The sequence below is a fragment of the Cadophora gregata genome, assembly GCF_030347475.1.
Source record: "Cadophora gregata isolate MNR1 chromosome Unknown scaffold_2, whole genome shotgun sequence".
NCBI classification, from domain to species: Eukaryota; Fungi; Ascomycota; class Leotiomycetes; order Helotiales; family Ploettnerulaceae; genus Cadophora; species Cadophora gregata.
This window is the reverse complement of record NW_026695925.1, coordinates 2,729,585-2,756,796: the sequence shown is the minus strand read 5'-3', so window position 1 is coordinate 2,756,796 and position 27,212 is coordinate 2,729,585. Positions and strand designations below refer to the sequence as shown.

Sequence of the window (27,212 nt, the reverse complement as noted above, 5' to 3'; positions counted from 1 at the left end):
CGGCCACAAGTGACAAAAAATGTTACTGATAGTCTAGCGGTTTCCATATCTGTCTGTTTGATAATGAGACCATCACAGACTTATATACAAGGCTTGTGAGAGATGGGGTAGGGTATCGGCGAACCTTTGTATTCGAGATGTGTCTGGCAGGCTGAGCGTCTTCCCTGTGACTACTTCCGTTTTTCAGGTTCAGCTTCAGACTTCTTCAACGAGGCTTTTAATTCTGGTTTTCAAGAAGGCAACGAGGTCAGTATGTTCCTTCCATCCTGGGAGTTCTCTGCTTTCCGGCTACAAGTCTCTAGGCAGATTACCTAGGAATTTTTCGTGACTTGAGCTGATATATTCCACGTGAGGTGTACTGATGTGCAAAATAGGGGACAATGCATCTCGTCAAGGTTAGTCCCAACGTATTCGCTATATTTGTCAACTGGCTCTACCGATCGGCGATCGGGACCGTTCACCGTCGAAGTTACCTCTTCAAGCTTGCAGACTGTTACATCTTCGCAGACAAGATCTGTGTGCCATCTTTCAAAGACGCAACCACGGACACCATTCAAGACATATCCCGGGAAAACGGGCTCGGAGATGACATCTTCCTTCCACTTCTTGAGAAGATGTCGAAATTCAATCTGCCATATGAAAGTCATACCCAATTCTGTGTCTACGTCGTTGTGGATTCGTTCGTTGAAAGACATGGGAACGAGAACAAGAACCGTGCCAGGATCTCGGTCAAGAAAAACGACACAGAAAAAGTTTAGTTGATGTGCAAAGTCAACTTTAATTTATTCCATCACTATCTCTTACGATTGGAGCAATTGACGGCTGCTGGTATCAAAAATAATAGTCAATGGAACCCACATACTAGAAAATACTTCGAGAAGGGTAATCGTTGCTTCTTCCACTGCCATGAAAATACTTTGGATTGTCACGCCCAGAATCCCGCTGCTGAGGAGACGGAATTCCTCAACGACGAAGTTGCAAAAGAAGTATGCGACATTGAAGCTCGCGTATTGAGAGTTGCAAAAAGTCTTTTGTATGTACTGCGCTATTGAGAGTACGACGGTATGCAAGTCCACTGGCAAACTACACGATGACTTGGCATTGAACTCGCCTCAACCACTCCGCATGAGGTGAACATTTTTAAAAATAAACCTTAGCCACTCAGTGAGTTCTACAACACGTACAAACTTTGGGCTTACCAAGATCTTCGACGCTCCTGACTCCACAATATCACCAGCATATCTATCTGAGCGCCGCAGCCAAGATGTCAGCAGAGGTAAACACCGATCGAAGAGGTTGAAGAAACCCGTGATAATCTAACAAGATATATGCTAGGCGTCAGACCAGAGCGTCCCAGCTCAGAGCGGCGAGAAAGAACAACCAAATACTCCTGTAAGTTCGATCTTGCTGAGCCTGGAACTCAGCTAATACTCTCTCTCAGCCTGACGTCTCGCAAGTCACCAAGTCAGTTCGTTCTGTTACCATGAACAACGTCTTCCTCGGAGAGTAAGCCACCCTGTTAGACAACTCACCTTACCATGTACCAAAGCTGACCAACGGTTATTAGTCTCGGCGAGGAAATAGTCACTCTTTGTGTCGGCACCAAGCGAAAGGCTTTCCGTGTACACCAGAAGCTGCTCTGCCAGTCTGTGGACTACTTCGACAAGGCATTCAATTGCTTCAAGGAGGGTGTCGACGGCGTCATGTATCTTCCAGACGATAGCCCCGATGCAATTGGTATCTTCATCGACTGGCTCTACCGAGGCGATATTCCGATCAAGAACACCCAATCACATCTCAATAACTTGGTTGATGTCTACATCTTTGCCCACAAGATTTGTCTGGTAACTCTGAAGGACAAAACCATGAATACGATCCGTGACTTGACTCGGAGATATGGGTTAGTCGATAAGCATTTCATTCCAAACACCGAAAAAGTCTGGACATCCACTGGAGAAGTATGCTCAGGGTTACTAATATTCTGCGTTCACATCACTGTACATGGAATGGTCTTGAGGTCTGTCGAGGTTGGTGAGAGCTCGTCAGAATTCAAGCCTAGGAAGCTATGCCACGATGATATGAAGACTTTATGGGACCTTGGAAAAGGTAGCTTTAAGTTGTTCGCCAAGCTTTTGAGGATGCTTGAGTACGAAATGCAAATTAGTCCGCAGCTATTGGACTTCACAGCTCGTCGTGAAGTTTTCCTCAAGCCTGAGCATGTTTGCTGGTTTCATAGCCACAAGCGGGATGATCCATGTACACTGGAAGGAGAGCACAACGAGGAAAGCAAGCTGGAGGAATTCCTGGAGGATATTTGATCGACGAGGGTTGGATTGAGAGTCAGCTTCTAGGCAAGATTGATTCAACTTCATATGGTGGTGCTTACAGAATACCATCGATCACAATCTGAAGCTTTCTATAGCACTAATAGAAAGTACAAACGTTTCTTTAAATGACCTTGAATGTGAATGCTATTCGATATCTTCGACTCCAGAAATTTCCTGTGCTGTCATCCTATTACTTACCCAACTCTGAGTTCGACCATTTTTCAAGTCACCACAAAGCGCCCCTCTTCCACCACACTTCTAGCCGCGCTCCCAGCCTGAAATTCACCACCTAAGAATGTCGATAAATCATACTCAACTAGCAAGGTACTAACAGAGAAAGGGAATCATCCATGTCATGTACCAACCACCAAAAGCTTTGCAGTTCTCAGAGGAAAGGATTCTTCAAAGAGGATAGACACGCTCGCTCTGAAGTACCTGGTGGCTCCTGTAAACTTAGCTGCTTCAAGAACAGCACAACCAAGGTAAGATCAGGACAGCTCTTATCAAAATCGTCTAGTGGAAAACGAATAGTCTCCGGCATATCACGAATACAGGAGCACTTTATGAAGCGCGGAGGTCGAAAGAAGCAAGTACGGCAATTATACTCACAGCAGCCATATCAGGATGAAAGAGAGTCTTAAATTGAGGAAAAAGGAAAGACTCGTTCATCAATTCGCTTCGATTCAATCACCATACCTCTAACACCAATCCATGCAACGCGCCGCCTTCACCACACCAGAGATTATCTTCAATCCCATGGCATCATCATCACTATAGAAAACAGTACCGCCAACTTCCGCACTTTCCCTATTCAGTGCAGCTTTACGATCACTGCCAATCATCCCATTTCCCATCTCACGTCACCCCAGCCAGTCCACACGAAACCAAATCGAATCAGCGAAATCAAGACGAATAGCCATAGCCAACAGGGTATCGAAGATCCTCATCAAATTCCCCTAACTCTAACGTGCTTGTCTCCTTTGCCCTGTCCTGCCCACCATGTCCGCCCCACATCCAGCCAATTCAAACCAAGCCATCATGAAAGTCATATGTGTAAGTAGTAAGTCTCGCAACCCATTTGCATCCCTTCGAATCCAATCCCATTTAAACACATCGCTCGCTCCCAAAAAGTGCCCATCCCATCCGGTCGGGGCCAAATCTATGTTTCGCATCAAGAAGAAGAAAAGAAGAAGAAAGTAGTGGTGTAGGGTGTTGTAAGTTTCGTTGAAGTCTCCATCTTCGGACTTGTCTCATCCAGTGTCATCACTTCCTCAGTCGTAAGCAGTTGCGATGATCTCGTCAGAGTTCCATAATCTGATTTCATTCGTCCATCCATACTTGTCTAGAGTAGATCCATCCCAATCAAGGAGATGCTGGTGCAGAAGTGTTATCATCTGGATACGCCATATCGTGAGGTATCTGGCCTTGGCGCTGCGCAATAACTTCCCGGGCGTAGAATTCTACCAGCATCGTGCCGTAGGCTTCTAGCTCTTCCACGGGAACTGAGAGGCGAAAATCGTTAAGCAGGAGGAATTGGAGTTCGAGATGATTAAGTTCGGGAAGTGGAAGACCACCGACCTATTGAGTGTTAGACATAGTGGTACATGATCTTTCTCTTGTTGTGATTTTAAAAGAAAGCTCCAATTGCCCGGAGAGAATAGAGAATCGGAGGAGAGGGAATTTACCTTCGCGTATCTAGAATTGGTATAAAATACATCCGAGAAAAACTTGCTGGCGCATGTAACTCCTGCAATGACCAAGCGGTGGATATTGAAGCTGTCAACGACAAAGAAATGCGAAAGCGGGAAGGCGGCAGTCGATGGGCTATGTTCGGGCGGTGGGGCGTGCGAGTACTGAGCCCTTTCGAGATCAGCTGCTATCTCCGGTACGCTCCTTGATGTTGTTGCTGGCGGGCTGTCTGCCAGATCTGACCCTTCTGCTGAGTATCCGGACGACGGCGGAGAGCTGTCCTGGTCGACCGTGTCTCGATTCAAAGCTTGGATCGTCCCTGCATTTACTCTCTCTGTCATGCGGTCGAAATATACCAGCAGACTGAGGAAGACTTCATAAGTTGTCGGACAGTACTTGTGTATGCGGCTCAAATAGCTCAAAATAGTGATACTTGGTACGTTCTTCCCGTGGAAGGCTAGAACACTAGAAGAGTACCCTGTCAAGCTCACAGTATCTCCTGAGGGAAGCGGTCGATTCAAAGCATCATGCTGCCTGTCATTTGTAGTCGTGATCTTGGTAAGAAGCCCCGCTACCATCTCAATGATATCTGTTATGGGCATTCCACTGATCTCGTACTTCAATGTTGGATCGTCTGCAGTCCGTAGTCGCCCAGATTGTCCCCTGTAGGATAGGAATTCTTCGGTAGCAAAGCTTTGGATATGCGCCAGATCGCGGACTTTGATTGTATTTCCTCCATATTTCTTCACATCATCCAGGGACCTGGCAGATCTTTGAATGGGCGAATGTGAGGACAGTAATGGGGAATTGCGTTCGACTTTCGGTTTGTTCTCGATTGGGGACCTACTATACGGTGCAGATGATTCTGGAAAATCCCTCTGACTTGTGAACCTCTTTTTGGCATGTGAACGCGGGGGACTGGAACTCCGTGGAGGAGAAGGAGGTTCAGCTTTCGCTGATCGATCTGGGGCGTCCTCAACATTGTGCTGAGGTAGAGGTCTGGCGGACGAACTCGGCGGAGGTGTACCAGAAGCAACGGAGGTAGGCTGCTGGCGTGGAGAGGGTGGAGGTTCGACTTTAGATCGTGAGCGTTGGCGGTATGGTGATTCTGCTGGAGACCGCTGTTGACCAGACCCAGTTACCATCGTATGGCCGTGGTGGTAGCGCGAGGAGTCTGATACGAAATCACTGATCACCTCGGCCATATCAGCCTACTGTGCGTATGAACGGCGTAAAGTACTGGCAGAGAGAATATTAGTCTGGTGTTGAATGTCCGAACAAATGGTAGGCGGATGGATGGTCTGCCACGAAAATGCGGATGGCGCAGGGAGCAATGAAAAGTAAAGCAGGCGAAGAAGAGGTGGGCAGCTGTCAGGAACGTGGATGTGCGTTGCTGGAGATGTTTGTGGAAGGCGAGCTCGAGATCAATCAGTAGTCACCATGATGTGTCGAGTTCACCCAGGCTCGCGCAAGCCACGGACAGGCATTTACACCAGAGACCGGATCAGGTTCACTTGACAGTGGAGCGGAGCAGAGAGAAGAGTATAGTAGAGATAGATATACAATTCTGTGCTCTCGATACAAGCCTGTTGAGCAGCTGGTGCCTCATGGGAGGAGGAATGTCGAAATCGCGTGAATCACTTCATAGTCGTGGGGGTCCAAGGCTTATCGGGGGTCGCAGGCAGAGAAGAAACGGGAAGAAGCTTACCTGCAGCATTCCTATAATTGTATGAACAGACAGATCTGGGACCGATATAACTGCTTGAGCTGCGCAAGCCGAGTCTCGGCGATAGTCGTCGATATCGTCAGGGCCGAAGTCGAAGTAGATGTGTGCAGCGGTGATGTTGTTGCTGAGTCTGTCTGGCTGGCAGGCTGCGGGTGGACTGAGTTGAGGCGGCACGCTCTCTGGCGCAAGAGACGTAGCGCGGGCAGGGTCCAGCAAGTCAAGCACGTTGAGGAACTTCCGCAGCCACCAGTTCGACGGGATCCATATCAAGATCAGGATCAGGGCGAGTAGTGAGGCGGACTTGTGCTGCTATGACGACGAATGGCAGAGCACGAATCAGCGGTGGAGCCCACGCGGAGTGGCAATGCGCTGAGCCAAGCGCATAGATAGCAGTTGATTGACGAGTGACGATTGATCGTAAACTTATCTATGAAACAAGAAACGTAGCCTGCTGGTGTTCCAGATTCAGAGTACTTGGTGATAGACCAAAAAAATAAATAAATCACATATTTCCGGCAAACAGCCAGTTGGTATTTTATTTTCGGACAATCGTTCTGGATGTCCTGGCTATTGCTCTACTCCAACCAGACCGACCAGCCAGCCCATCCTCACCTGCTGCACCATGTCTGGCAGAATTCCCACTTATGCATGATTGGACCACTCCGAGTCGAGCCGTTGGATTTCCGCCAACAGCCTCTTCGGACACTGACACGAGGGAGAATGGTAGACAGGCACTAGAAGAAGTGCCCAGCCGAGCGTGGATCAAGCAAGTCCGATTCTGTGTCACCGATGCTATGAGATCCGTGCCGATATTTATTGGTAACATTGCCCCAGCACGGAAAGAAGCTTGATGCGACGCCGGCCGATGTATTTTGCTTTTTCTATTCGGGCATTTTGGAAATGTCTCCTTTCCTTCCTCCCATGCTCACTCACCGCTGCTCTTCAAGACTCCAAGGAGAAGCAGTAGATGCCGTGCGTTGACCGCTATTGCAACCCTGTTAAGAGAGCCCTGCCAGAACACCATGCCATTAATGCTCCATTCTATTGTACATCTCTCTATTGGTGACGGACGGCGTAATTCGTGTCTGGCAGATACAAGTGCCTGTTTGCACCCTTCGCAGTCAAGACCACCATTCTGATAACACCTCCGGAGCTCCCATCCCACTTCATCGCCTCTTGTAATGCGCCCTTCACGAATCCAACAGCGGCCTCCTCATCCATACCCTCTTTCCAGTTGGCATCGCAGTATCCGTAGATGTATGTCGATCCTGATCCGCCAATGGCATAGGCTTGCTTGTGTAACGATCCTCCCAATGGTACCGAGTAGACCTGACCTCCGTGTCGCTCATCCCAACCTGCAATGATCAAACCAGCGCTGTTCCCATTAGCCCTTGCAAATTGCAAATACGTCCTGAGCCCTCACCTTAGTCTGTCCTTGTTCTCGTAGCACAGTTCCTGAAACATTGCCGCTGCTGTTTGTGTGGTTGGCTGTCTACCATTCTGGATGCCGTACATTCCCAGCTGGTAGTGAACGATGTCTGCAACAGCCTGTGTATCTGCGGCAGAACCTGATCGACAGCACCAGATGGTATCGTGGACTTGTGTAAGTTTGTCTGTAACTCGGTTCGCGATGTATGCTCCAGTCGTGGTTCTACTGTCCGCACCTGTATTTCACCACTATTAGCTTCCCTTACCGTTGCCAAATAGTCTCGCGGAGTACGAACCCAGAATAACACCGTCTTTGAAGTTGATTGCCATGCTGATCCGTATTAGTCCAGTTGTCTTTGCATGTTGACATCGTGCTAAAGCTTACATCGACGTTCCTAAGCTATCGAATCTGTTAGTAATGATCTGCCGCATTGAAAAGGTGCTTCATACTTGACCTCGCCCTTCTTCAAACGATCCATGTCAACGTGAATGCCATCTGATGAAGCTCTTATTAGCTGTTCCACTCCGAAGCAGACTCCATAGTTTGATTTTACCTTCATTCAGGTTTCCTGAGTTGCCAAACTCCATATTGACTATGCGGGTATCTTTAGAGGAAAGGAGAAAGTTGTGAGGTTTGATTGTAGAAGAGCTGGTTGACAAGAAACTTATCGTTGGAGGGAGCTTTGGGAGCTCCAGGTTACAATAGACGCGAGTTCAACCGCGAGGCTGGACGGTCACGTGGTTCCGCTAGCGACATCCCAGCCTTCCTTCCACCAGAAATGCGTTGTGAGGACATAGGATACTTCACTGTCGCATATTGCATATGAATCTTCAAGTGCTGACCTTATACTAATAGCCATGGCATGTAATTCCAAATCAGTCTACAACCTCCACTTTTAATTCTGTAGAACCACGAAAAGGAGAGTCAATGGAGATCATTTGATGCGGAACCAATCTAAATCTATATAAGCAATCTCGTTGCTTTCCAAAATCTCCTTCAGAATTTGAAACCTCCCATTTCCTTGACTCCGTGTTATGATTATGCTAATCTTTTTCTTATACAATGCTAACCCCTGTCCCTACCCACCTCTCGTCAACCTGTTCCACTCATTAGCATTCTTCCTCACCCAAAAACTCACAAATCAAGGACTCACCCCTCCTTCTCCAATTCCAACTTCGTAAACCCATCCTTGCCCTTCTCTGGTTTATCCTCCGCACATCCACAATCATAGAAATCCCCAATGTTTGAGCAGTCAAAGATCTCCTTCTTCAGCCTCTTGTTAACCTCATTATGTACATGGCAAGCCCACGCCGCAGCCGTAGACCTAGACGCTACCTGCGGCGGGTACTTCTTCAAGATCTTCTGAAAATGCCGCGCGCAGTCGCCGCAGGGATATAATCGTGCAAAGAGGTGGATGTAGGATTTCAGTGCTGCGCTGTCGTCTTCTGTGGGCGTATCTGGGAACTTGGCCATCATTGTGTGGAGGACCTTCCAGGCTGCGTGCCCCAGTTCTGCTCTGGAGGACAGTTAGAACAGTTCTTGGACTCGAGCAGCAAGAGAGGTACTTCAATGTGGCATTCTCAAGCTTGGGAGCTTTCGCCTCCGTGTGTAATAGTCCTTCATCGATATGCCCGCTCAGAGGCTCTGTATACGAAGGTAGAAAACCGGCACTTCGAGCTCCCTCTGGTATTCCCCGGAAAAATGATACGAAGAATATCCCCAAGAACGCTGAGACACCGAGGATCGTCAGCAGAGTGATATGATGCCGGCGAGGCATGTTGAAGTGCGGAGCGGATAGTCGCGGATCGTGAGGATCAGTAATTCGATAGCTGACCTCAAGCCTATCTGGCTTATTTCCCGGAGGCAACTCAGTGCTGACTTCGGCGACTCAAGAAATAGTAGGTAGCAAAGGAGTGCAAAATGGAAGTAGAAAGAGTCTCTGCGACAAAGGAATGGTCACCCAGAGACTTGCGAAAAAGTTTATTCCATTGTTGACTGTGTACGTGAATGCGATCAGATCACCATATGCGTATTGCCTGACTTATCGTTTCATTGCCCTCAAATAAATAGGAAAGACAGGGCCTGGACATGGAACCCTGTTGGCCGCTGTCTCTCTGCAGCCAAGGGCACAGTGAGCCAAGCACCGCAGGACCCCCGGCGTACAGTGGAGTGGAGTGGAGTGGAATACCCCGCCGATGACCACAGCTCCGATCCCGCACAGTTCCAAATCCCAAAACATTTTAGGACAAACTCTCACAAACTCCCCAGCTTATTACTCACCTCAATTCCACATTATTCCGACTGTGAAATATTCACTTCTGTCTCATATTCCAAAATCTTACAACCTTCACACCTAGGCACTCCACGCAAAAATGGCGTTCCCTCCACCACCAGTAAACACCATTGACTGGAGTGACATTGGCTTCCGTGTGCGTGAAGGTAAACAGACGACCCCGCTCATCCCGAAATCTTCCTCCAGTCACTATTACTCTTGCTAAGACCCAGCAGTCAATGGCCACATCGAATCCCACTACAGCGTCAAGACCGGCGTCTGGTCCAAGCCCGAATTCATTACAGACCCTTTCCTCCGCCTCCATGGCATGGCGCCCGCCCTCAACTACGGGCAGCAAGCCTACGAAGGAATGAAAGCCTTCCGCTCGCCCAACAACGAAATCACAATCTTCCGCCCAAATCGAAATGCCTCCCGCCTCGCACACTCCGCGGCCATGGTCTCCATTCCTCCAGTCCCCGAATCCCTCTTCTCCGAATGCGTGCACGCAGCGGTTTCACTGAATGCTGCTTACGTTCCCCCACACGAGACTGGCGCGGCTATGTACATCCGCCCATTGATCTTTGGCTCGAGTGCACAGTTGGGATTGAATCCACCAGAGGAATACACTTTCTGCGTATACGTGCTGCCAGTGGGTGTTTACCACGGTGTACACCCCGTCAAAGCGCTCATTCTTGAGGATTTCGACCGTGCGGCACCAGATGGAACAGGCAGCGCAAAGGTTGGAGGAAACTACGCACCAGTATTGAAGTGGAGCGACAAGGCGAGAAATGAGGGATACGGAATCACATTGCACTTGGACAGCAAAACCAGATCTGAAATCGACGAGTTCTCTACAAGTGGATTTATTGGTGTTAAGGGAACTGGCAATGACATTACACTTGTTACACCGGATAGCAAGTGTGTTATTGCGAGTGTCACTTCAGATTCATGTTTGGAGATTGCGAGGAGCTTTGGGTGGAAGACGGAAACACGTTCGGTGAGTTCTTCCAATCGCCACCGAGCTACACGGTTTTGCCTGGTTCTCTGGGGGATAACGCAGGATGGGTTACCGGCAGGGAAGCCTTGCTGGGGAAGAGCACGAGTTCCGCATGCCCTGTGTCCAATGAGATATCGGAAGCTGAATAGCTTCCTGCCACAAAAGTGAAGCAAGGTCTTCTTGAAGACGTAGCGCTAACAATCTCAATAGATCAAATACGAGGAATTGCCCAGTTTCTCCGAAGTCCTCGCAGCCGGTACCGCAGCAGCTCTCGTACCCATCAAGTAAGTCCATTCTACCACCGTTTCGCCTCGTATTTAAACATAGACTGACACCTCAAAGATCCATTACCCGCAACTCCCGCTCCGAAACATCCAAGTACATTGCAGAGGAATCGGACGAGCCAGGCCCAATTTGCGTCAAGCTCCTCACCACATTGAAAGGCATCCAAGCAGGGAAGATCAAGGATACATTCGGCTGGAACAGCAAGGTCGAGCAAGTGGATATCAAGAAGTACGCAAAGGGCGAGCAGACGAACGGTGCGAATGGTCAGACTGTAGATCAGTTACCATAGATTTAGAGCGGGGTGAAAATGTAAAAACGTTGTGATATTTATCGTATCTCTGTATTGCGTCTGGTCCGCCTCGGTGGTACTTGATAGCGAGCGGTTGAGCCAGATTTTCTCACCCAGCCCGACAACGTTTTGCAGCTCTCTCCTTGCATACAATCCTACAGATTTTCAAAGCGGCATTATTGGCAACTCGAAAATGATAACGGCGAACGCCCTACCTCAAGTGGGCTTCACAGCTGAGGTCAAGTGACTAAAAGCTAAAACCTTGCCAGGATCAGCTGCAACCGTCCATGGTTGGATGATCAAGCGAACAAACAACAAAACCAAGAAGCGAGCCCCTTTAATCCTCTGAATGATCCCATGTGGAGCGGTTTTATGCACCCAAGAAGACACAATATCATCACCTGGTATTTCTGTTATCTTGAGCAGAAATTTTTATTGATTTGGGTTTTGTTGTGTCTCGTAAGAACACAGAAGCCCGCAGGATAGCAATATCTTCATGCTCCTTCTCAGCATGCGCATGAATTGTCTTCCGCCGACGAACTATATCCCAAGATGGACGTCATTACCTTCGCTACTATCATCCACACATTTCATGAGAGGCATGGCAAACGCTCCACTGTGTATGGATTCAGTCGACCAATCTGACGTCATCGTAATGAACTCATCCCCAGTATCCTCGCGGTTCACAGCTGGCCAAGTGAATCAGACCCAGATTCTGAGAAAGTCTGCATACCATCTATATTCCAATCTGAGACAGGCAATCTTTCCACAGTTTCGAAGTAACTCTTTTCCCCCTCAGCGTGCCTATGGAACACGCAGCTTCGATTGGGTTTTTCAGACAGCGGCTCCAGATTCGGCAGTGGTACATTATCACGAGACGACTCTGATAGATTGCCGAGGTATGCAAAGAAGTCCACAAATACCTCACCGTTGTGCCGCAAGTACTTTGAGAGCTCCTGCAGGTCTTCCTTGTCCGGTAGAATTCTCCTTGTAACAACCCACATATCGTATGCCAGGCTTCGCACAGACCAGTCTCTAATGGGAGAGCCTTGGGGTGTTTTGTCGTAGATGTAGCATACCAGTGCTGGTGTGGGGGTGAGGTATTCATTGTCATACATGATCTCTCTGATTCTGTCCATCGCACGATTACCCAAGTCGTTGAGGCAGATCTTCTCCGAGAGAATATAGAGGTTGACAAGATTGATGAAGTGAGTCCGAGTGTAGTGTTTGACAATGTTAGACTTGTAAAGCCAGTCAATGAACAGTGCAAAAGCCCCGGGAGTCTCGTCAGCGAGGTACATGGCACCGTTGCTCTCGAGGAAGTTTCCCTGGAAGGCTTTCTGAAAGTAATCGACCTTGTCGCAGATAAGTTTCTTGTGGATGACAAACTCCTTGCGCTTCTTGCCAACGTGGATGGTGACGAGTTCAGTTCCGAGGCTTCTGGATTTTGGTAAGTACGTGTCGCTGACTTTAATAGATGCTGTTGGTGAGACTTACTCGCCCAATGGCTTTAGAGAAGGGGTGGACATGTTTGCTGCTTTTTGGAAGCCCTTGTGTAGGCCGTGGAGTCTTCACTTCGATGATTTCTTGTCGAACTTGTTGCGGAGAGAATTTTATGAGGAACTTAGAAGGAATATAAATAGAAGAACGCTAGAGGAGGAGCCAAGGTGAATCAAATGTTGCGGCCTCTCAGTATATCTGCCTCACTCTCGACTTCAGTCTACAACAAAAATGAAAGAAGGCCACTCGTCTAATGTAACCATTTGATGGTGGGAAATCTAAGTTGCTTTGAGCCCAAATCTAAGACGAAGCTCATAAAAATCAATTGTGACCTAATAGCATATCCGTGAGACAATTCTTTGCTGTATTTTGCCAGAGCTATGAGTTAGGATCCGTAGTACTAGCAGTCAGAAGGGCTGCGAAAAGCAGGGCAGCTTTCCACCTTCAATCAACACCTCGGACCAGGAAATTAAGGTCATTAGTCTCCTCTCAATCCTCAAACTGCAAGTTTTCGTCCAAACTGCCGAAGAATGTATCACCCTCGACAACCAGATAACAGGCCTCGTCTTTTCCATGACGATGAAACCTGCAATAATCAGGTACATTCATCCAGTGGTAACCCCACAGCGGCTCGACTTCAAGTGGAGAGGAACGAAGGAACTCGAAATATCCTTTCATTAAATCTTCCTTATGGGACCAATGTGTGCAGATAGTTGACAAGTCTTCCGAGCTTGGAATTGTTGATTTGTTTGCGGGATCCCAGAGTCGAAATGCAAGCTCGTGAATGCAATAGGCTCGGAGTGGTGCTTCCTTTGTCGTATTATCAAAAATGAAAGCCGCAAATGGAATGGTGATCCAAAGCCCATTATAGTCGTTCTCCCAAACACCAGCCATTGTGATAAGTATGCGATCCATGACTCGATTTTGAAGATGGTCGATGCAAAACCGCTCAGCGAAGAAATAAAGCTTGAATAAGCCAATATACTGCTCTTGACTTGTGTATACGCCGACTTGCGAATCAGATCTGTAGAGCCAGTCGACGAACATCCCGAAAACTGCTGGCTTCTCCTCTGGTAGATCCATTAATCCTTGATTCTCTTTGAAGCCACCCACGAAAGCCTTATGGAAGAAATCAACCTTGCTACATATCAGCTTCTTGTGGATGATGAACTGCTTGCGATTGGATCCTGTGCCAACGTTGATGGTGACTATTTCGGTACCAAGACTTCTAGAGCCATGTCAATTCATGTGATAAGTTACAGAATTATAACATAAACGTACTCTCCGAGATATGAAGGGGCTGAGGATGACATCTTCACGCGTCGTTGTGGCGACCGTCGTTGAATTAGCCTGCTTGAGTGTGGCTCAATTTTGGGTTCAAGGTTCAGAATCGCTGATCTGCCAGCACCACAGGTCAGCATTCTACAAAGTATATTAGAGACATATTGAATGTGTCTATACTCACTTCAGTTGTCTAAATTTGTAATTGGTGAAGGAGTTTGGACAATTTGGGGGAATTTGCAAGGTCAAGTTTCGGCGGTAGGGAGGACAAGCGACGAGGCAATTTTATAAGTGTCAGTGAATAACGGGGGCTGCGAGAACTTGTTTAATTCCCGAATAGAATTTGGTACTTGGAAGTTTGTTCACCTCTTTCAAAAGCCTGAAGTACTTCTCGGCAGCACCGTCTTGAAGATTCATTACATTTTCTCGCACTTCCTTTGTTGAGCTGCTTCTGCGTCTTGAAGGGTACCGTGGAATAACTGTTTTTACTATCAAGGAGCCTAAAAAAAGATTTATGGGCGTCTGTTTGTCCCTTCTATTGCTACATAAAAGAGTTTCCGCATTTTGATGAAAATGATAAACAACCATGCCAGGCGTCTCCTTTCACCAAAGTGAGTATCCACTCCTTCGATAAGTGCCTTCGTGATATACACAGCTAGACAGAACAAGAACAAAAGATACCATTCTCCTCGTAGTCAAGGCCCAAAACACTTTGTAACGACTTCACATCAACCTGCGGAAGAAGTCTGCTCTGACAGAGACCCACCGTCCTCCTCACCTGACTGAATATCCTGGTCGTACAAGTAGCAAAACTCCCTAGCACCATGCTTGTGGAAAGAACACCTCGCATCAGAAAACAGAACGCTTCTGAGAGTTTCAAGTGCTTGCTCTTGTGTCGGGCGCAGAACTTGGTGGTGCTGCTGCTCTGGTACGATTGGAAGTAGCAGCGTGAAGAGATCTTCGTAGAAGTCAGGGTGCTTCTGGCCAACTTCCCAAATCTTCTTCAAATGCTCTCTGCTCACTAGCGATCCTCCAGTAAGGTTCTTGGACGCAGCAAAGTAATAGTCATGGCCCATGATGCTGAGCATGAGATTCCGCAGAGGAGAGCGCTGGCTTGTATGATCGTATATGTGTCCGATATGCTTCAGGTTTCGATCCGTGGCTCCGGCAATCTTGAAAGTGTGTTCATGGTTCTCCTTGATTCGATCTATGGTCCTGTTGGCAAGGTCGTTCATACATAACTTTTCGGCGAGGATGTAAAGGTCGTATAAGAGTCTCTGGCTTGTTGTTCCTCTTGATTCGGGAAGTCTTCCTGCATAGGTCCATGCCAAAAACCGCTTGAAAGTCACTGGGTCATCCTTTGGCATGTGTACTGATCCATCTTTTGCTTCTTTAAATACGCCCTGGAATGCTGCTCGGAAGAAATATGAAGCTTGACAAATGACATCTCTGTGCACCGAGAATCTGACCCTTCTTGGACCAACGAAGATATTAACCTTTTCCTTTCCGGCAATCCTTGAGGAATATTAGCACATTTATTGTTAATATGATTGGACATACTCTTGAAGGTCGTCGGTTATCGTCATGGTGATTGGAAACCCACGATGCGATGTGCCAGATCTTCTGCTTGTTGGGGGGAAGACGTGCGAATTGAACTCGTGTTGACCTCCAGACGGAAATGGAACCCTGTTCTGCGATGCCTTGCTCTGGCGGTATGAGTACAGGCTGAAGTCTACCTAGGTGTAAGAGAAGAAGAAACGCATTAGTTCAGCCACGTGTTTGAGAGCCCGGGAGCGAGGTTGGTTACCTTGCAGGTGCTCGCTTCACAACTTCTCCGCCACCTGCGCGTCAACACAGGACCCTTGTTGATCACTGTCACCACAAGGAACAGGCTTCCAATCCCGCTCAACAGACAGGGAAGCAGATCGCCATAATGGTTGTAAGTGGTGTCTTTCACTTCCTGACTGATCTTTGAGGATATTCAACGCCTTACATACTGCGTGCTCATACTCAAACTGACGCGTACTCCAGCTCCCTCACCAGCGCCAACGCCAACATGGCAACGACACGCTCGTTACACCAGTCACTCCAACTACTCCATCTCCCAGCTCTCAGCATGCCAGCAGCAGCAACAACAACCTGATGGTTGTGGCATACGAGCAGCCAAAGATCTCCATCAGCCGTCGCCTTGGCTACGAGATTGTCACCTTGGTTGTTGGCAAGGATCCAGCAACCGAGCCATTCGCTGTTCACAAGAACATCTTGCGTGATGTCGGTGGTATGTTCGTGAAGATGTGTGAAGAGTCGCCAAATGGCTCCAATGTCAGGATGCCGGAAGAAGACCCAGAGGTCATCAAGCGTAGGTTAACTGAGGCCCCCTTCCAACGTTGAATTGAGAATCCATGCATTTCCACGCCAGATTACGCTGTGTCATATCAAGAATTGCTTAGTTTGGGAGAACTGATCCTAGAGTTTCTGTAGTCTTGATTGATTACGCATATTCCGACGAGCTCCCGATGGTATCCGTGTTCTCCACTGAGGGTGAAAGAGGTGTCGAGCTCCGCCGACTGGTTCAGTTCTATGCCCTTCTTGACAAGTTTGTATGTACTGTAATGAAACTTGCCGTTGATTTGGAAGTCACAGCACTGACTTAACCTTTTACGAATAGGATGTCAACCACGAGATCAGAAACAAGGTCATGGACAACATTCAGAATGGGTTCTACATTGTCGGAAAGCTTCCAGAGGGTCCTTTGATTCAGGCAATCTACGACCACAGTCGCTCTGAGTCCAAGCTGAGAAAGTTCTGTGCTGTCTCCATGGTCTATCTCCTGCATGACCCATACTATGTCCAAGACGGATTTATTCCATCTTTGATCAACAGCAATGACGATTTGATGGTTGATTTCCTGGAGGCAGTTCGGCTTTACAAGCAAAGACAAGACCCACGCATTCGTCACTGTATATTCTTCCAATCTTTTTGAATGTTCTCTGCTAATCTTGATCAGGCCAAGGCGATCCTCGATGTGTCGAGTGCGACGGTAGTAACCACCTTGTTGGTAAAGACGGAGTTCCACCATGCCACTTCCACATCCACGAGAAGTATGAGAATAGTGCAGGCATTTTTGAGGATGGTCCTTGTTATTTGTGGAAGAACGGATGAATGTAGGGCAACAACTGCCGGTGTTATACTGTGGATCAAGATCGATGTGTACTTTTCCGTCACCGCCCATGTGCATTGCCGTCGCAAGGCTGCTGGAACACTGAACAGACTTTGTAAAGTGAGTTATATGGTGGTTTCAGGGCTTTGACATTTTCGTTTCTTGGTCTTGATAAGGCCATATGCGTGAATAAAGAGCTTTCTGTGACTTGGTTTCCGCCATCTCAACGAACATTTTCTTGATGCTCTGGTTGATGAGGGAGGCCTGCTCGTACTTCTCTCGAAGAACCATTCCACCTAACGGGATCAGATTATCGTTCTGGAGTTGGTGCAACACTTCTCCAAGGCCTTCATGAAGCTCCAACTCACTATTGTGAAGCTCTAGTTCGTGCTCGGCAAATGTTACCGGACAAGGCAGAGTCGTTGGTGCGATTTCTTTCCATCGAGCAATGACATGTATCAACGCGTGGCGAAGAGAGAACATGTCGTTTCTACTCCAAGCACCACAGATCAAAGATGTAGGTTCGGTCAGAAGTGAGCGATTGTGCAGATTCATAGCAGCCCAATGTTGATCATTCTTAGCCCTGCTCATATTGCGATAATGGCTCAGTAGGCTTGGAATCTCGTTTGGGTCTCCTACGTCAGAGTATGAGACGGGATCCAGTCGGTCACTGGGAGAACACTGGTCGACTGGGATAAGCATGCGTGGGATACTGTCCTGGAAAAACGGCTCAGAAACCGAAGCAGACTGCCAATCAATGATACAGGTAATCTTCTTTGTATCTGGATCAACGAATATGTTATCGAGGTGAAGATCTGGATGGGAGATTGATGTTCGGAATGGACCAGGCGATAGATATGGTGCGAGTTGAAGGTAGTCTTTTAATAGTGAAATGTAGTCATTGGGAGATTCTGGTGTTTCAATAGATCGATATGGATTTATTTGGGGCTTTGCGTTTTCAGTCGCCCACTTTATTTCGTTGATTCCCATGGATGCCATATAGGACAGAGGAGTGCTCCCTGAATATGTCAACAAGATACACATTCCAACGGGGCTTTTAAACGCCTACATGGACCTCGGTCTAATTGCATCGTAGATCTTTCACCTTCCCACAATCTTGCTTCGGTCAAAGGCCCAATTGCAAGTTCCTTCGTGGGGATGAGGTTGAGCTGCGTGAGATCATCAGTACAGAGAGACTCGGCCTCCAAATCATAAGCAGGAAGACCTTTCATTTCCAGATCTTTTTTGTAGTAGATGCACCCGTGTCTTCGAAAAGTAACCGATGCTAACTTCGTCTCAAAATTAACGAGCTGAGTTACAAGACTGATTTGTGATTCTGTGTCCCAGTGACGCCAGAGATTACCTAACGGTTTGCCTTTGGCCTTCTCCTCGATGATGTACTCGGCACCAACTGGATTATCTGGGGTTGAAGAAAATGCATGAATGCGCGGGACAGGCAGTTTTAAGACCGTACGTAGCTGAACAGTGCCCGTCAGACCTTGCTCACCAGGACCATCATAAATGACTTACGAACTGTCGTGTAGCAACCTCGGAGGCAGTTGTATAGAAAGCCGGACCAGCGTTAGGATTGGGGACTTTCGCTAGAACCTCTACTCCATTGTCCATACTCATTAAAAAGGCCTTGTTGTACTGACCTTCGGTGCATTTGAGTAGCTTCACACCTAAGATCATTCGTAGGTTAGGCCGATTGTCTACTGCAGCTTTTCGGGTGATAAGAGAATCTCACAGGCTTTAGCACCATTACCAGCAGCGTGGACAGCTGCATCTATGAGAGCCGGCATATCGAACTTGCGATACCGTGTCGCAAGATTTTCACTGTCGTTGCATCTAGGGATCATTAACTCAACATTTGGCGGTACGAGAATTGTCGATGCTATACAGCCACCGGTACCGACTATACGAATAAAGCTCTTCTTCTGACACTTCTTCCTCTGCGACACGAGATGAGCAAATATTTGCGCACCTGGACTTGATTATGCCTACCACTGCCGTCCTCCTTTTGCTTCCGCAAGACGGGCATAACCATGGCATTCATCGATCGGCGGAAGCCTTTGTGTTGGTTATGCCTGAGTCCCCTGCTCTGAAAAGCTTTATAATAAGAGCGCGACATGAATCGGCTGGGTTTGTGAGATGTAAATCTCATTGTAGCGTGCCCATGGCGGCATGACGCATAGTCGTTGCAGAGGAGAGAGACAAAGGGTAGACAGCAGCCACTGGACGCGTTCACGCTGGCATTTCAGGCACGAATCCACAGACCAGTCGGCGCCAAATTGTCCGCCGCCGGGTCCGGTCCGGTCCGGACTCCACACGCCATATGTTATCTTATCGTCCACTGCCAGACCACATGAGCACCAGCTTCGCCCTGGCTCACAATATCTGAGGGCTCGCTGGCACTTCACAGTATGATCTTGTGGGGCTTAAATCCGCGACTAAGTACTACTGAAAGATAAGTTTATTTGAAGCTAACAAGTTCTGATACTTGAACGACATAAAAGAGATCCTTCAGTTTCCAAATATCGTTAAGCGAGGCGGGCTAGCCAAGTAGATTTACATGGTATGTATGCTCCTCAGCAAAGTGGATTGATTACCTTTGCTTGTGATAAAAGGAAAATTCACGTGTGTTTTCACCCAAGCCAAGAGCTTGAGTCAACACTCTGTTCAGTCTCCAGAGTGAATTCGTCTTTTTATCTGATGTCGAACTCTTTCGGCTCTCGAGAGCTAGCTTGCCTTCTAGCTTCAATCGTAGCAGATCGCAGATATTTAAAAGTCTCCAACCGCCATTGTCACTTGAAGAGATCAAGCCCAACGCCTTTATTTCGATTCCACAAATCTGAAATCTATCTGTAGATCGATCTTCCCTGGCTTCTTTGGTTCATTCCGTCCATAGGCAGAAACGACAGCAAGACCGACAAATTCTTCTTAAAGCTCCCCAATCGACGAAACTCATTCTAGATCCATTCAACTCATCTTCGACCACTTCTCTACAGAATCAGAGAACCAACGACTCGTTTTCCACAACCCAACAGTCATATCCTTACAATGACACCGCCTAAATTCTTTCAGCTCAATGCCGAGTGAGTATCTCTTTGGTATCTTGTAGCAGCCTGCTAATTACTGAGCAGAGCTCTTGGGGCCGAGATCGTCACCATCCATGTCGGACCGAAGCGGAAGACCTTTACGGTACACAGAAAGCTGCTATGCGACCGTTCTGAGTTTTTCTTCAAGGCCTTTAACAGTGGCTTCAAGGAGGTCTACCGAAGGAGTTATGTACCTTCCTGAAGACGATGCCGACGTATTCGACTTAATGGTTGGCTACATCTATCCAGACCGAATACCCTCGTTTTCTGCTGCCAAATACAATCAAGATGACAATGGTGTCAGCAAGTTCTCACACGGCTTGTATACCCTATTCGCGCTTGCCGAAAAGCTGTGCATGAACGATCTTGCGAACCGGCTAATGGACGAGATTCAAGATTTTCAATATGAGCATTCAAGAGTCCCTAGCATGACATGGTTTTGCGATATCTACAACATGACTTCTCTCAGAAGTAAGCTTCGATGCTATGCCGTATTGATGTGCCTGCGTGAAGAATACACTCGTGGATATGCTACGCTTTGTCCTGAGGATGTTTGCCCAGAAGGTGATGTCAAAGATGACAAGGAGGTATTCGAGAGCTTACTTGACACACATCCGGAATTTGCCAAAGATTACATTGCACTGAATTGGAAGTTCACGGGTAGATTCAACTCAGAAACAATCCCAGATGCACGGATCCGAAATGACAGCGAGGGCTTCGGTCGATGCTTCTTCCATACTCATAGCAACGGAGAGGAGTGCCATCTCGGCCATTTGCCAAAGGCAACCGAACAATAAATGGCCACCCTTAGTGGATTTCAGAGATATGATAGTCTCGAAGATGTCACTTTGAGGTTAGTTCTGCTTCAGTCTTCGTGAAAGAACAAGGGGCAAGGTCCTAACAGTCAGGCGCTTCTAGATTTCACAGTGGTGGTATCATAGGGAAATCATCTCATGCAGAAAGTGCCTAGGTGTAGATATTTTTGGGACCTTGTGGGGAAATGCGGCCTCTGGAAATTCTAGCACGTTCTCAAGGGTGGTCACGATATCTAGAAAGGAAAATACATGGGCCCAATTCGGTCGGTACTCAGCATAGTTCTGCAGACCAAGAGCAGAAAAGACCTGACAGGAAGGTGATTGACTCCCTGATCTTCTTCGACTTCAACTAAAGAAACAATGAATGCATCTTTACGAAACCAAAAATTGGAAATGTTGATATAGTTCTCTTTACGACAAGTGATGATCGTGAGTCTGGAATCATTTGTAAAAATGCGTTGCACTCTAAAGTCAGTTCTATTACGTGATTTTGGCATTTCAAGAAGAGGTAGGACTTGGAAAATTTCGAGGGTCGGCCCGCGTCAGTCTTCACGTCTTCGCCGCCTATTCTCAGGAAAGGTGGGGCAATGTTTACAGTACTGATTGAATGCCAAGGCCCGTCCAGGAATGGGCAAAAGTTGGCCACATCAGCCCGATGTCAATCTTATCGGGGCATCTGGTGAGTCATATCAGATGGATCTTAATGCTGACTACTGCGACATCAATCCATAACTAAGTAATTTTGTCAATTTGTCAATTTGAGCTTGCGTTAATAGCGTATAGTCTCGCTATTGGTGCAGTCTTCGCGTTCCCCTGCTCTAATACACAACGCTGTCAAGTATCTATGATTTGTTGAGATTAATCCCAAGTGATAATTAAGCTCCGAGATGAAAAGCACAGTCTACATGAGAGGAGATTACCATCATCGCTTTCCGAAACCCACCTACAATGGGACAATCAAGTCACAACTGTACGGCGGAACTGATGCGGAAGCAAGTTCAGCACATTAATTTAACCTAGACGTAGCACAAACAACTCCATACTAGGAGAACTATCCTTGGTCAAAACAACACAAACCCCACGAATGGGAGACCAGTCATCCAAAACCAAGTAAAAGCATGTACAATCAACAAAACCCTCAAAGTGCCCTCCAACATTATGGCCATACAGCGATGGATGTCAGCAGGTTATGCTTAGCAGTGTTCCTTGTAGACAGGAACATTCCAGTTTAAGATGTCCCATGCCTGACCACCGACTTCCTTGTCTGCCCAAAGGTTCTTCTTGTATTGGCATTTGTCGAGGATAGCCTGGGCATAGTCCGCAATCTGGAAGCAAGGGTGACCGAATCTGTAGTTATTCTGAAGTATGACAGTGAGCAATGTATGCAAGCTAATGGGAACTAAGAAGACTTACGTTGTTACATAGGTAGATTGCACTGTCCCATGAGCAAGAAATCCGAGAACAGCTGTGAGGATTGATCCAGCAGGCCCTATAGTAACAGTGAGTAAATTGCATTCAAAATCTGTTGCTTGTCTTGGGTGTGTAAACATACATGGACCCACGACGGAGGTAAGCAATGCCTTCACGAATTGCTCCTTGATTAGCACGGTTCCAGTTCTGGCCATTGACAGGAATGCAGTTGACATCGGTGATGTAGGACTATTCATTGAGATGTCAGTCCATTGAAAAAAGAGCAGAGGTTTGATGTGCTACTTACGGTATCGCGAGAATGTACTTCAGCGACATCATGAGCACCGAGTTCGGAGAGCTTGAAGTTATTGTCCTCAGCATCAAGTTGAGCAAAAACTTCCTGAACTGTGCCGGTGTGGTTGATTGCAACGCCATCGATAGAACCGGTGATGACAAGAGGGACGATCTCGTAGTGCTCAGGAATGTTTGAAGCACGCTTGACAACGGAAATGCCATCAGGCGTGGGAGTCGCGTTGACCACCTCGACGGCGAGGAGGAGCATGACGGCTGCGAGCAGCGCAGGCTTGGAGAGGAAAGTAGAGAACATCCTGTAGGTGTTGGAAGGTAGTTTGGAGTCGATGAAGGCAGAAGGTGATCTTTTATTTGAGTATTGTGTTCAATATCTCGAGATTGAGGAAGGACGCGGATGAAGGAGGATAAAAGAAGTGCTCGACGACAACTTGGTATTTGTACTTTTGTAGGCAGGACTCGCTACTGATTCTCGCTACTGAATACCGCCAAGCAAGCGAACCCATATTGTAGCGACTTCGGTGAAAACTTTGCTTCCGAAAGTAGTCATAGAATGGTTTGGAAAGATTCGGACTGCCTTCGCCGACCTTAAAAGGACTAAAAGTAGGTCAGAACCGACATCCTGTATGGCCGGTGACCATCCGAATGTTTTCAACGTCCCAATGGGGTTTAGAGCCTCTTTCCCAGACCAATAGTCGGACATCGTCAAAGACAACAAGGTGAAGCGGGAGCCGAAATGGGATCATCGTCCCTTCCGTGAATGAATGTCGCAGGCCTTGAGGAGACGGAAATATGAATTCATGACACACACATGCCATCTTTTCGAACATGAAGCAACTTCAACCGACACCTCCAAAGCTCCTTAGAGAAGCTTCGAAGATATATTCCCTCTTTCCGTAGGGAGAAGCAACGATGATGGATCTAAGCTGGTTTAGACTTGTCTTGGAAATCAGCCGTAACACTTGAAAAGGGCACATAAACAGACCTATTTACAAAGTAGGACTTGAGTCCGTATATTTCTAAATACAATCATCGGAATTTCAGACCCAGTGCATTCCATATCCACTTCTCGCTCTGACTCTCAACATACAGCCTATCATCGCCATAGAATGTGTAAAGTCACGCAACACCAAAGCATACCAAGTAGTAAAACAAGACCAATGACAATTACAATCGAACTCACTGCTTTGGAGACCAGATCGCAGTATAGATACTTGGCGTGACAGATCGCGGAGTATGGGACTGGCGGCTGATCGGACGTTTAGGTGTACTGGGCGCTTGAGTGGTGATTTGTGTGTCAGTCGCGTGTTGGACAGCGTTAGTGGTGGATCCTTGACTCTGGTGGCCAGCATGCAGCTCAGCATCATCAGCCAGATCTTCTTCCTCCATTTCATCATCACCCATATCCTCATCGCTATCATTGACATACTGAATCGCTCTGGTTCCGGGAACTCTATCGTCCTCTGAATCGGTAACCTCTAGAGAGATAGACTCGTCAGAGTCAGGTCTATCTGTGGTCTTGGTAGGCGCTGGGGATGGTGTAGAAGGCGTGGACTGGGCAGAAGACGCAACAGATCGTGTTGGAGTTACAGGGAAGGCAGAGCTTTCGCGTGGAGGGTGCTCGTAGCCAGGGAATGGATCGGGGTAGAGTGCAGCAAGTTCCTTAAGGTCGATACCCAAGTGCTGAGCAGTGACAATACGGTAATTCCAGTCGTGCTCGTCGATGATCTCCTTGTTGAGAAGGTAAGTGTTCCAGCCGTCAACGTCTCGGGACTTATCATCTTTGGGTGGAGGGCGGTCTTCCTTCCGAGTGACCTCAGAGGTCTCTTCAACCATAAAGAGCTCCGTGCCATCAAATTCGTCGTCGGAGAGCGTAAGTGTCGTCTTATTTTGTTTCTCTGTTTTCTCATGTCCTTGTTCGCTTCTGTTCTCAATGTCCTGTTCAGGTTGCGCACCGGCTCCTTTCTTTCCTGCGTCGTTGGAGCTTGCGCAATCATCGCCTCGTTCATTCATGATGGCCTCGTACTTCTTCTGGTATGGTCTATGTAGACTTCCGTCCCAGCCTTTCTTGTACCACATAAGTGTCCACTCCTCGAATGGCAGAGGACGAAAAACAGTAGATCCAGAGCTTTCGTATCCATCATAATCCTCGGCTAGGGCTATTTGAAATAGTTAGCCATGGCATGTTGCTATGGTCCCCTTGAGATCGATTGAGAACAGCGAACAAGAAACTTACCACCAGACTTCTTCATGTTCGCATGTAGAGCACCCATCTTCGTACGAAGCTTTGTTCTCAGTTCGTTCTGATCTTTCTGACTCAGTGATGCGCTGCTATAGCCAAGGTGATGCACAAGTTCATTGAATTCAGTCTTGTGGGATGAGATCTTGTACGTTCGATGCATACGCATCCAACGTACAATTGCCTTGACTTCGCGCAAGTTGAATGTGAAATACTTGGTGTTAAGTCTATTCTGGACATGTTTTGGGCTTGCAATAATTGGAATATCGTCGATATTGATTGAGCTGACCGAAGCACGCTCCGGGCTGTCTTTATCGTTATTGACGTGCTGGGCAGAGCTCTTCTTTGCGTAGAATTGCTTGGTTGCTTTAGCAGAAATCTCCTCAGCGTCAACGTCGTCTTGTGAGTCTACAATCTCCATCTCGAAACCATTCTTCTGAATAAGGACTCGAGGAGTATCTCCAAAAGTGATACCAAGGGGAGTTTGACCACTCTCATCAGAGTCTTGGGACGGGCTGATCGCAAATCTTCGGCGCTTTGCGGAAGGACTGTCGTCGTCGTCAAAGACGGTAACAGAACGCTTGGGAGGAGTCTTTGGTGCAGCCCACATCTTGTATGGAATTGCAACTGTTGGTTTGCGTCGGTTTTTCCAAAAGAGAACAAACCTCGATCTGTGGTTTTGTAGAGACTGCAGCAGGCTCGCATAGAGAAAGACTAGCGTGAATTGATAACTGGAGTCAACGGGAGAATCAATATTCTGTTCAGCTTTGAGGGCAGAATGCGAATACACGTGATCGTATGTCATTGTTGACGATACCTATTCTGGGCCTTCCAAAGCAATCTTTTCCGCTTTTCCGCCCTTAGCGAAGGTCCTCCCTCACAGCATCGGGTGAGCCGTACAGTCTATGGAATGTACGGTGAGGCAAATGATGATCAAATCGCTAGTTTCTCTGCATTTCGCATTATTTGATTGTAGCGACTCCCTAGAATACCCGTATCTTCCAGCAGCAAAAAATAAAAAAAACTTCTTCGAAGAGTAGTAAGTTGAATATCCAAAATTGGAGGAAACAGCAGCAGAAAAGAGTGTGTATGTTGAGAAAATAATGAACAAAAGGCGGGGGAATCAATAGGTATGGAGTGAAAATCGCCCGAAATTGCAGAAACACAGGTCAGCAAATACCACGGCAGAGATATACAATCGAATCTGTAGCAATCATTACTTCCAGGATGTAAAGATACAAACCCTGGCCTGGAGATCAATCTCGTTGTATTCTTACAGCTAAAAAGATGTGAGTACAGTAGTTGTACAACGCCAGTCCTGCCATCGTAGCTTCTCATCTATGCTTCCATCCTAAGGTACACATACAGCATCCGATACATCTTCTAAATGATCTTCTCAGCCTCCTCTACCAAATCCTCCACCTTAAAGGCCGGATCACCCTTCCCAAAGAGCTCCAACAGCCTCCTCCTCTCGCTCTTCTCTCCGGTGACACCATAGAACTTCTGCAAACACATGATCAACCACTTTGCCTCATCCACACTCACACCCCTCCCCTCGACCACTTGACCCTGCAACAGCACAACGCCTTTGTCTTCCACAAGTTCCAGGTGATGTGTGATAGTTGTATGAGGTTCGCTGTACTCCCCTCTCAACTTGTATTCCGCCAAATGCGTAAAGAGTACGGTGACGGTATTCTCAGCAGGAAACGTCCATTGCAGGAAGTGGATCTCGGCACCTTGCCCCTCCTTGGGGAGAGGTAAGATGAAGTGTGGGTGTTTCTTGGCGGTTGCCTCAAGTGATTTATAAACATCGATAGGAATGACGGCACATAGCGATTGGGGATCATTGACGTGCCGTAAACGCCATATTGCTTCTAGCTCTTTCTGTGGGAGGGCGCGAGTCTTCTCAATGTCGAGATAGGAAGATAGGGTTTTGATACCAGGCGACGAGGGAGGTATCTGCTGGGCTGGTGCTTGTGGAGGGGGAGGAGCTGGTGGAAAGGGTGACGACTGTGTGGTGGTTGTTTGCGCAGCTGGTAGAGGATCGAGGGGGATAGGTATCGACGCTTTCTTTTTGAGGTGTTCGATCTTGTCTTTATAGACTTCTTTCAGCTCACTGATATCCCGCAGACCTTCCCTGGTAGAAACTTATCAGCAATGTACCCAAAAAAGATTGGGATAAAAGATGTACTCTTGCGCTTTCTTTGCGAGCTTCTCTTTATATTTTTCGATTATCCGGTCTGACTGTTGGGTGGCCAAGAACCGCACATCATGGACTTGCGCCCACCTTCGCTGTGAGGCTCGCAGATAGGGAGCTGCACCAAACACAATGCGGCGCAACGCAGGTGTTCGAAAGCTTGCCATTGTAATATTAATTGACGATATT

At 47.5% G+C, this 27,212-nt stretch overlaps 15 protein-coding genes across 15 annotated transcripts; 5 read left to right on the top strand and 10 right to left on the bottom strand.

Moving 5' to 3' along the window:
• Positions 1–380: 380 nt before the first annotated feature.
• ONS95_008183 (uncharacterized protein) lies at positions 381–758 on the top strand (the record flags this gene model as incomplete). The annotated part of the gene is made up of 1 exon (XM_058501729.1): positions 381–758. One exon carries the CDS (start codon positions 381–383, stop codon positions 756–758), a length of 378 nt encoding a protein of 125 aa, XP_058363050.1.
• Positions 759–1,264: 506 nt separating this feature from the next.
• Positions 1,265–2,318, top strand: ONS95_008182 (uncharacterized protein; the record flags this gene model as incomplete). Its single annotated transcript, XM_058501728.1, has 4 exons — positions 1,265–1,276; positions 1,336–1,392; positions 1,442–1,506; positions 1,568–2,318. 4 exons carry the CDS (start codon positions 1,265–1,267, stop codon positions 2,316–2,318), a joined length of 885 nt encoding a protein of 294 aa, XP_058363049.1.
• Positions 2,319–3,689: 1,371 nt separating this feature from the next.
• Positions 3,690–5,221, bottom strand: ONS95_008181 (uncharacterized protein; the record flags this gene model as incomplete). The annotated part of the gene is made up of 2 exons (XM_058501727.1): positions 3,690–3,905; positions 4,013–5,221. 2 exons carry the CDS (start codon positions 5,219–5,221, stop codon positions 3,690–3,692), a joined length of 1,425 nt encoding a protein of 474 aa, XP_058363048.1.
• Positions 5,222–6,798: 1,577 nt separating this feature from the next.
• Positions 6,799–7,758, bottom strand: PRE3 (Proteasome subunit beta type-1; the record flags this gene model as incomplete). Its single annotated transcript, XM_058501726.1, has 6 exons — positions 6,799–7,117; positions 7,166–7,406; positions 7,467–7,501; positions 7,556–7,570; positions 7,621–7,666; positions 7,725–7,758. 6 exons carry the CDS (start codon positions 7,756–7,758, stop codon positions 6,799–6,801), a joined length of 690 nt encoding a protein of 229 aa, XP_058363047.1.
• Positions 7,759–8,249: 491 nt separating this feature from the next.
• ONS95_008179 (uncharacterized protein) lies at positions 8,250–8,948 on the bottom strand (the record flags this gene model as incomplete). Its single annotated transcript, XM_058501725.1, has 3 exons — positions 8,250–8,268; positions 8,325–8,687; positions 8,737–8,948. 3 exons carry the CDS (start codon positions 8,946–8,948, stop codon positions 8,250–8,252), a joined length of 594 nt encoding a protein of 197 aa, XP_058363046.1.
• A 276-nt stretch (positions 8,949–9,224) lies between these two features.
• ONS95_008178 (uncharacterized protein) lies at positions 9,225–11,222 on the top strand. The gene is made up of 4 exons (XM_058501724.1): positions 9,225–9,610; positions 9,680–10,440; positions 10,651–10,724; positions 10,783–11,222. The coding sequence occupies exons 1-4, from the start codon at positions 9,544–9,546 to the stop codon at positions 11,012–11,014; spliced, it is 1,134 nt and encodes a 377-aa protein (XP_058363045.1). The 5' UTR covers positions 9,225–9,543; the 3' UTR covers positions 11,015–11,222.
• A 332-nt stretch (positions 11,223–11,554) lies between these two features.
• On the bottom strand, positions 11,555–12,543 carry ONS95_008177 (uncharacterized protein; the record flags this gene model as incomplete). The annotated part of the gene is made up of 3 exons (XM_058501723.1): positions 11,555–11,703; positions 11,748–12,454; positions 12,512–12,543. The coding sequence occupies 3 exons, from the start codon at positions 12,541–12,543 to the stop codon at positions 11,555–11,557; spliced, it is 888 nt and encodes a 295-aa protein (XP_058363044.1).
• Positions 12,544–13,003: 460 nt separating this feature from the next.
• On the bottom strand, positions 13,004–13,827 carry ONS95_008176 (uncharacterized protein; the record flags this gene model as incomplete). Its single annotated transcript, XM_058501722.1, has 2 exons — positions 13,004–13,742; positions 13,796–13,827. 2 exons carry the CDS (start codon positions 13,825–13,827, stop codon positions 13,004–13,006), a joined length of 771 nt encoding a protein of 256 aa, XP_058363043.1.
• Positions 13,828–14,523: 696 nt separating this feature from the next.
• Positions 14,524–15,381, bottom strand: ONS95_008175 (uncharacterized protein; the record flags this gene model as incomplete). Its single annotated transcript, XM_058501721.1, has 2 exons — positions 14,524–15,310; positions 15,356–15,381. 2 exons carry the CDS (start codon positions 15,379–15,381, stop codon positions 14,524–14,526), a joined length of 813 nt encoding a protein of 270 aa, XP_058363042.1.
• AIM9_3 (Phosphotransferase enzyme) lies at positions 15,355–19,198 on the bottom strand. Its single transcript, XM_058501719.1, has 6 exons — positions 18,703–19,198; positions 18,611–18,637; positions 18,486–18,556; positions 18,025–18,433; positions 15,603–17,974; positions 15,355–15,527 (listed from the first exon to the last, which is right to left on the bottom strand). Exons 1-5 carry the CDS (start codon positions 18,812–18,814, stop codon positions 17,094–17,096), a joined length of 1,500 nt encoding a protein of 499 aa, XP_058363040.1. The 5' UTR covers positions 18,815–19,198; the 3' UTR covers positions 15,355–15,527; positions 15,603–17,093.
• On the top strand, positions 15,729–16,957 carry ONS95_008174 (uncharacterized protein; the record flags this gene model as incomplete). Its single annotated transcript, XM_058501720.1, has 5 exons — positions 15,729–15,734; positions 15,827–16,154; positions 16,277–16,395; positions 16,464–16,755; positions 16,803–16,957. The coding sequence occupies 5 exons, from the start codon at positions 15,729–15,731 to the stop codon at positions 16,955–16,957; spliced, it is 900 nt and encodes a 299-aa protein (XP_058363041.1).
• A 144-nt stretch (positions 19,199–19,342) lies between the features above and the next one.
• On the top strand, positions 19,343–21,247 carry ONS95_008172 (uncharacterized protein). Its single transcript, XM_058501718.1, has 3 exons — positions 19,343–20,050; positions 20,099–20,906; positions 20,972–21,247. The coding sequence occupies exons 1-2, from the start codon at positions 20,044–20,046 to the stop codon at positions 20,848–20,850; spliced, it is 759 nt and encodes a 252-aa protein (XP_058363039.1). The 5' UTR covers positions 19,343–20,043; the 3' UTR covers positions 20,851–20,906; positions 20,972–21,247.
• Positions 21,248–22,061: 814 nt separating this feature from the next.
• On the bottom strand, positions 22,062–22,885 carry ONS95_008171 (uncharacterized protein; the record flags this gene model as incomplete). Its single annotated transcript, XM_058501717.1, has 4 exons — positions 22,062–22,226; positions 22,282–22,357; positions 22,421–22,527; positions 22,586–22,885. 4 exons carry the CDS (start codon positions 22,883–22,885, stop codon positions 22,062–22,064), a joined length of 648 nt encoding a protein of 215 aa, XP_058363038.1.
• Positions 22,886–23,766: 881 nt separating this feature from the next.
• On the bottom strand, positions 23,767–25,631 carry ONS95_008170 (uncharacterized protein; the record flags this gene model as incomplete). The annotated part of the gene is made up of 2 exons (XM_058501716.1): positions 23,767–24,746; positions 24,824–25,631. 2 exons carry the CDS (start codon positions 25,629–25,631, stop codon positions 23,767–23,769), a joined length of 1,788 nt encoding a protein of 595 aa, XP_058363037.1.
• Positions 25,632–26,209: 578 nt separating this feature from the next.
• On the bottom strand, positions 26,210–27,190 carry ONS95_008169 (uncharacterized protein; the record flags this gene model as incomplete). The annotated part of the gene is made up of 2 exons (XM_058501715.1): positions 26,210–26,963; positions 27,018–27,190. The coding sequence occupies 2 exons, from the start codon at positions 27,188–27,190 to the stop codon at positions 26,210–26,212; spliced, it is 927 nt and encodes a 308-aa protein (XP_058363036.1).
• Between the last annotated feature and the right edge of the window lie 22 nt (positions 27,191–27,212).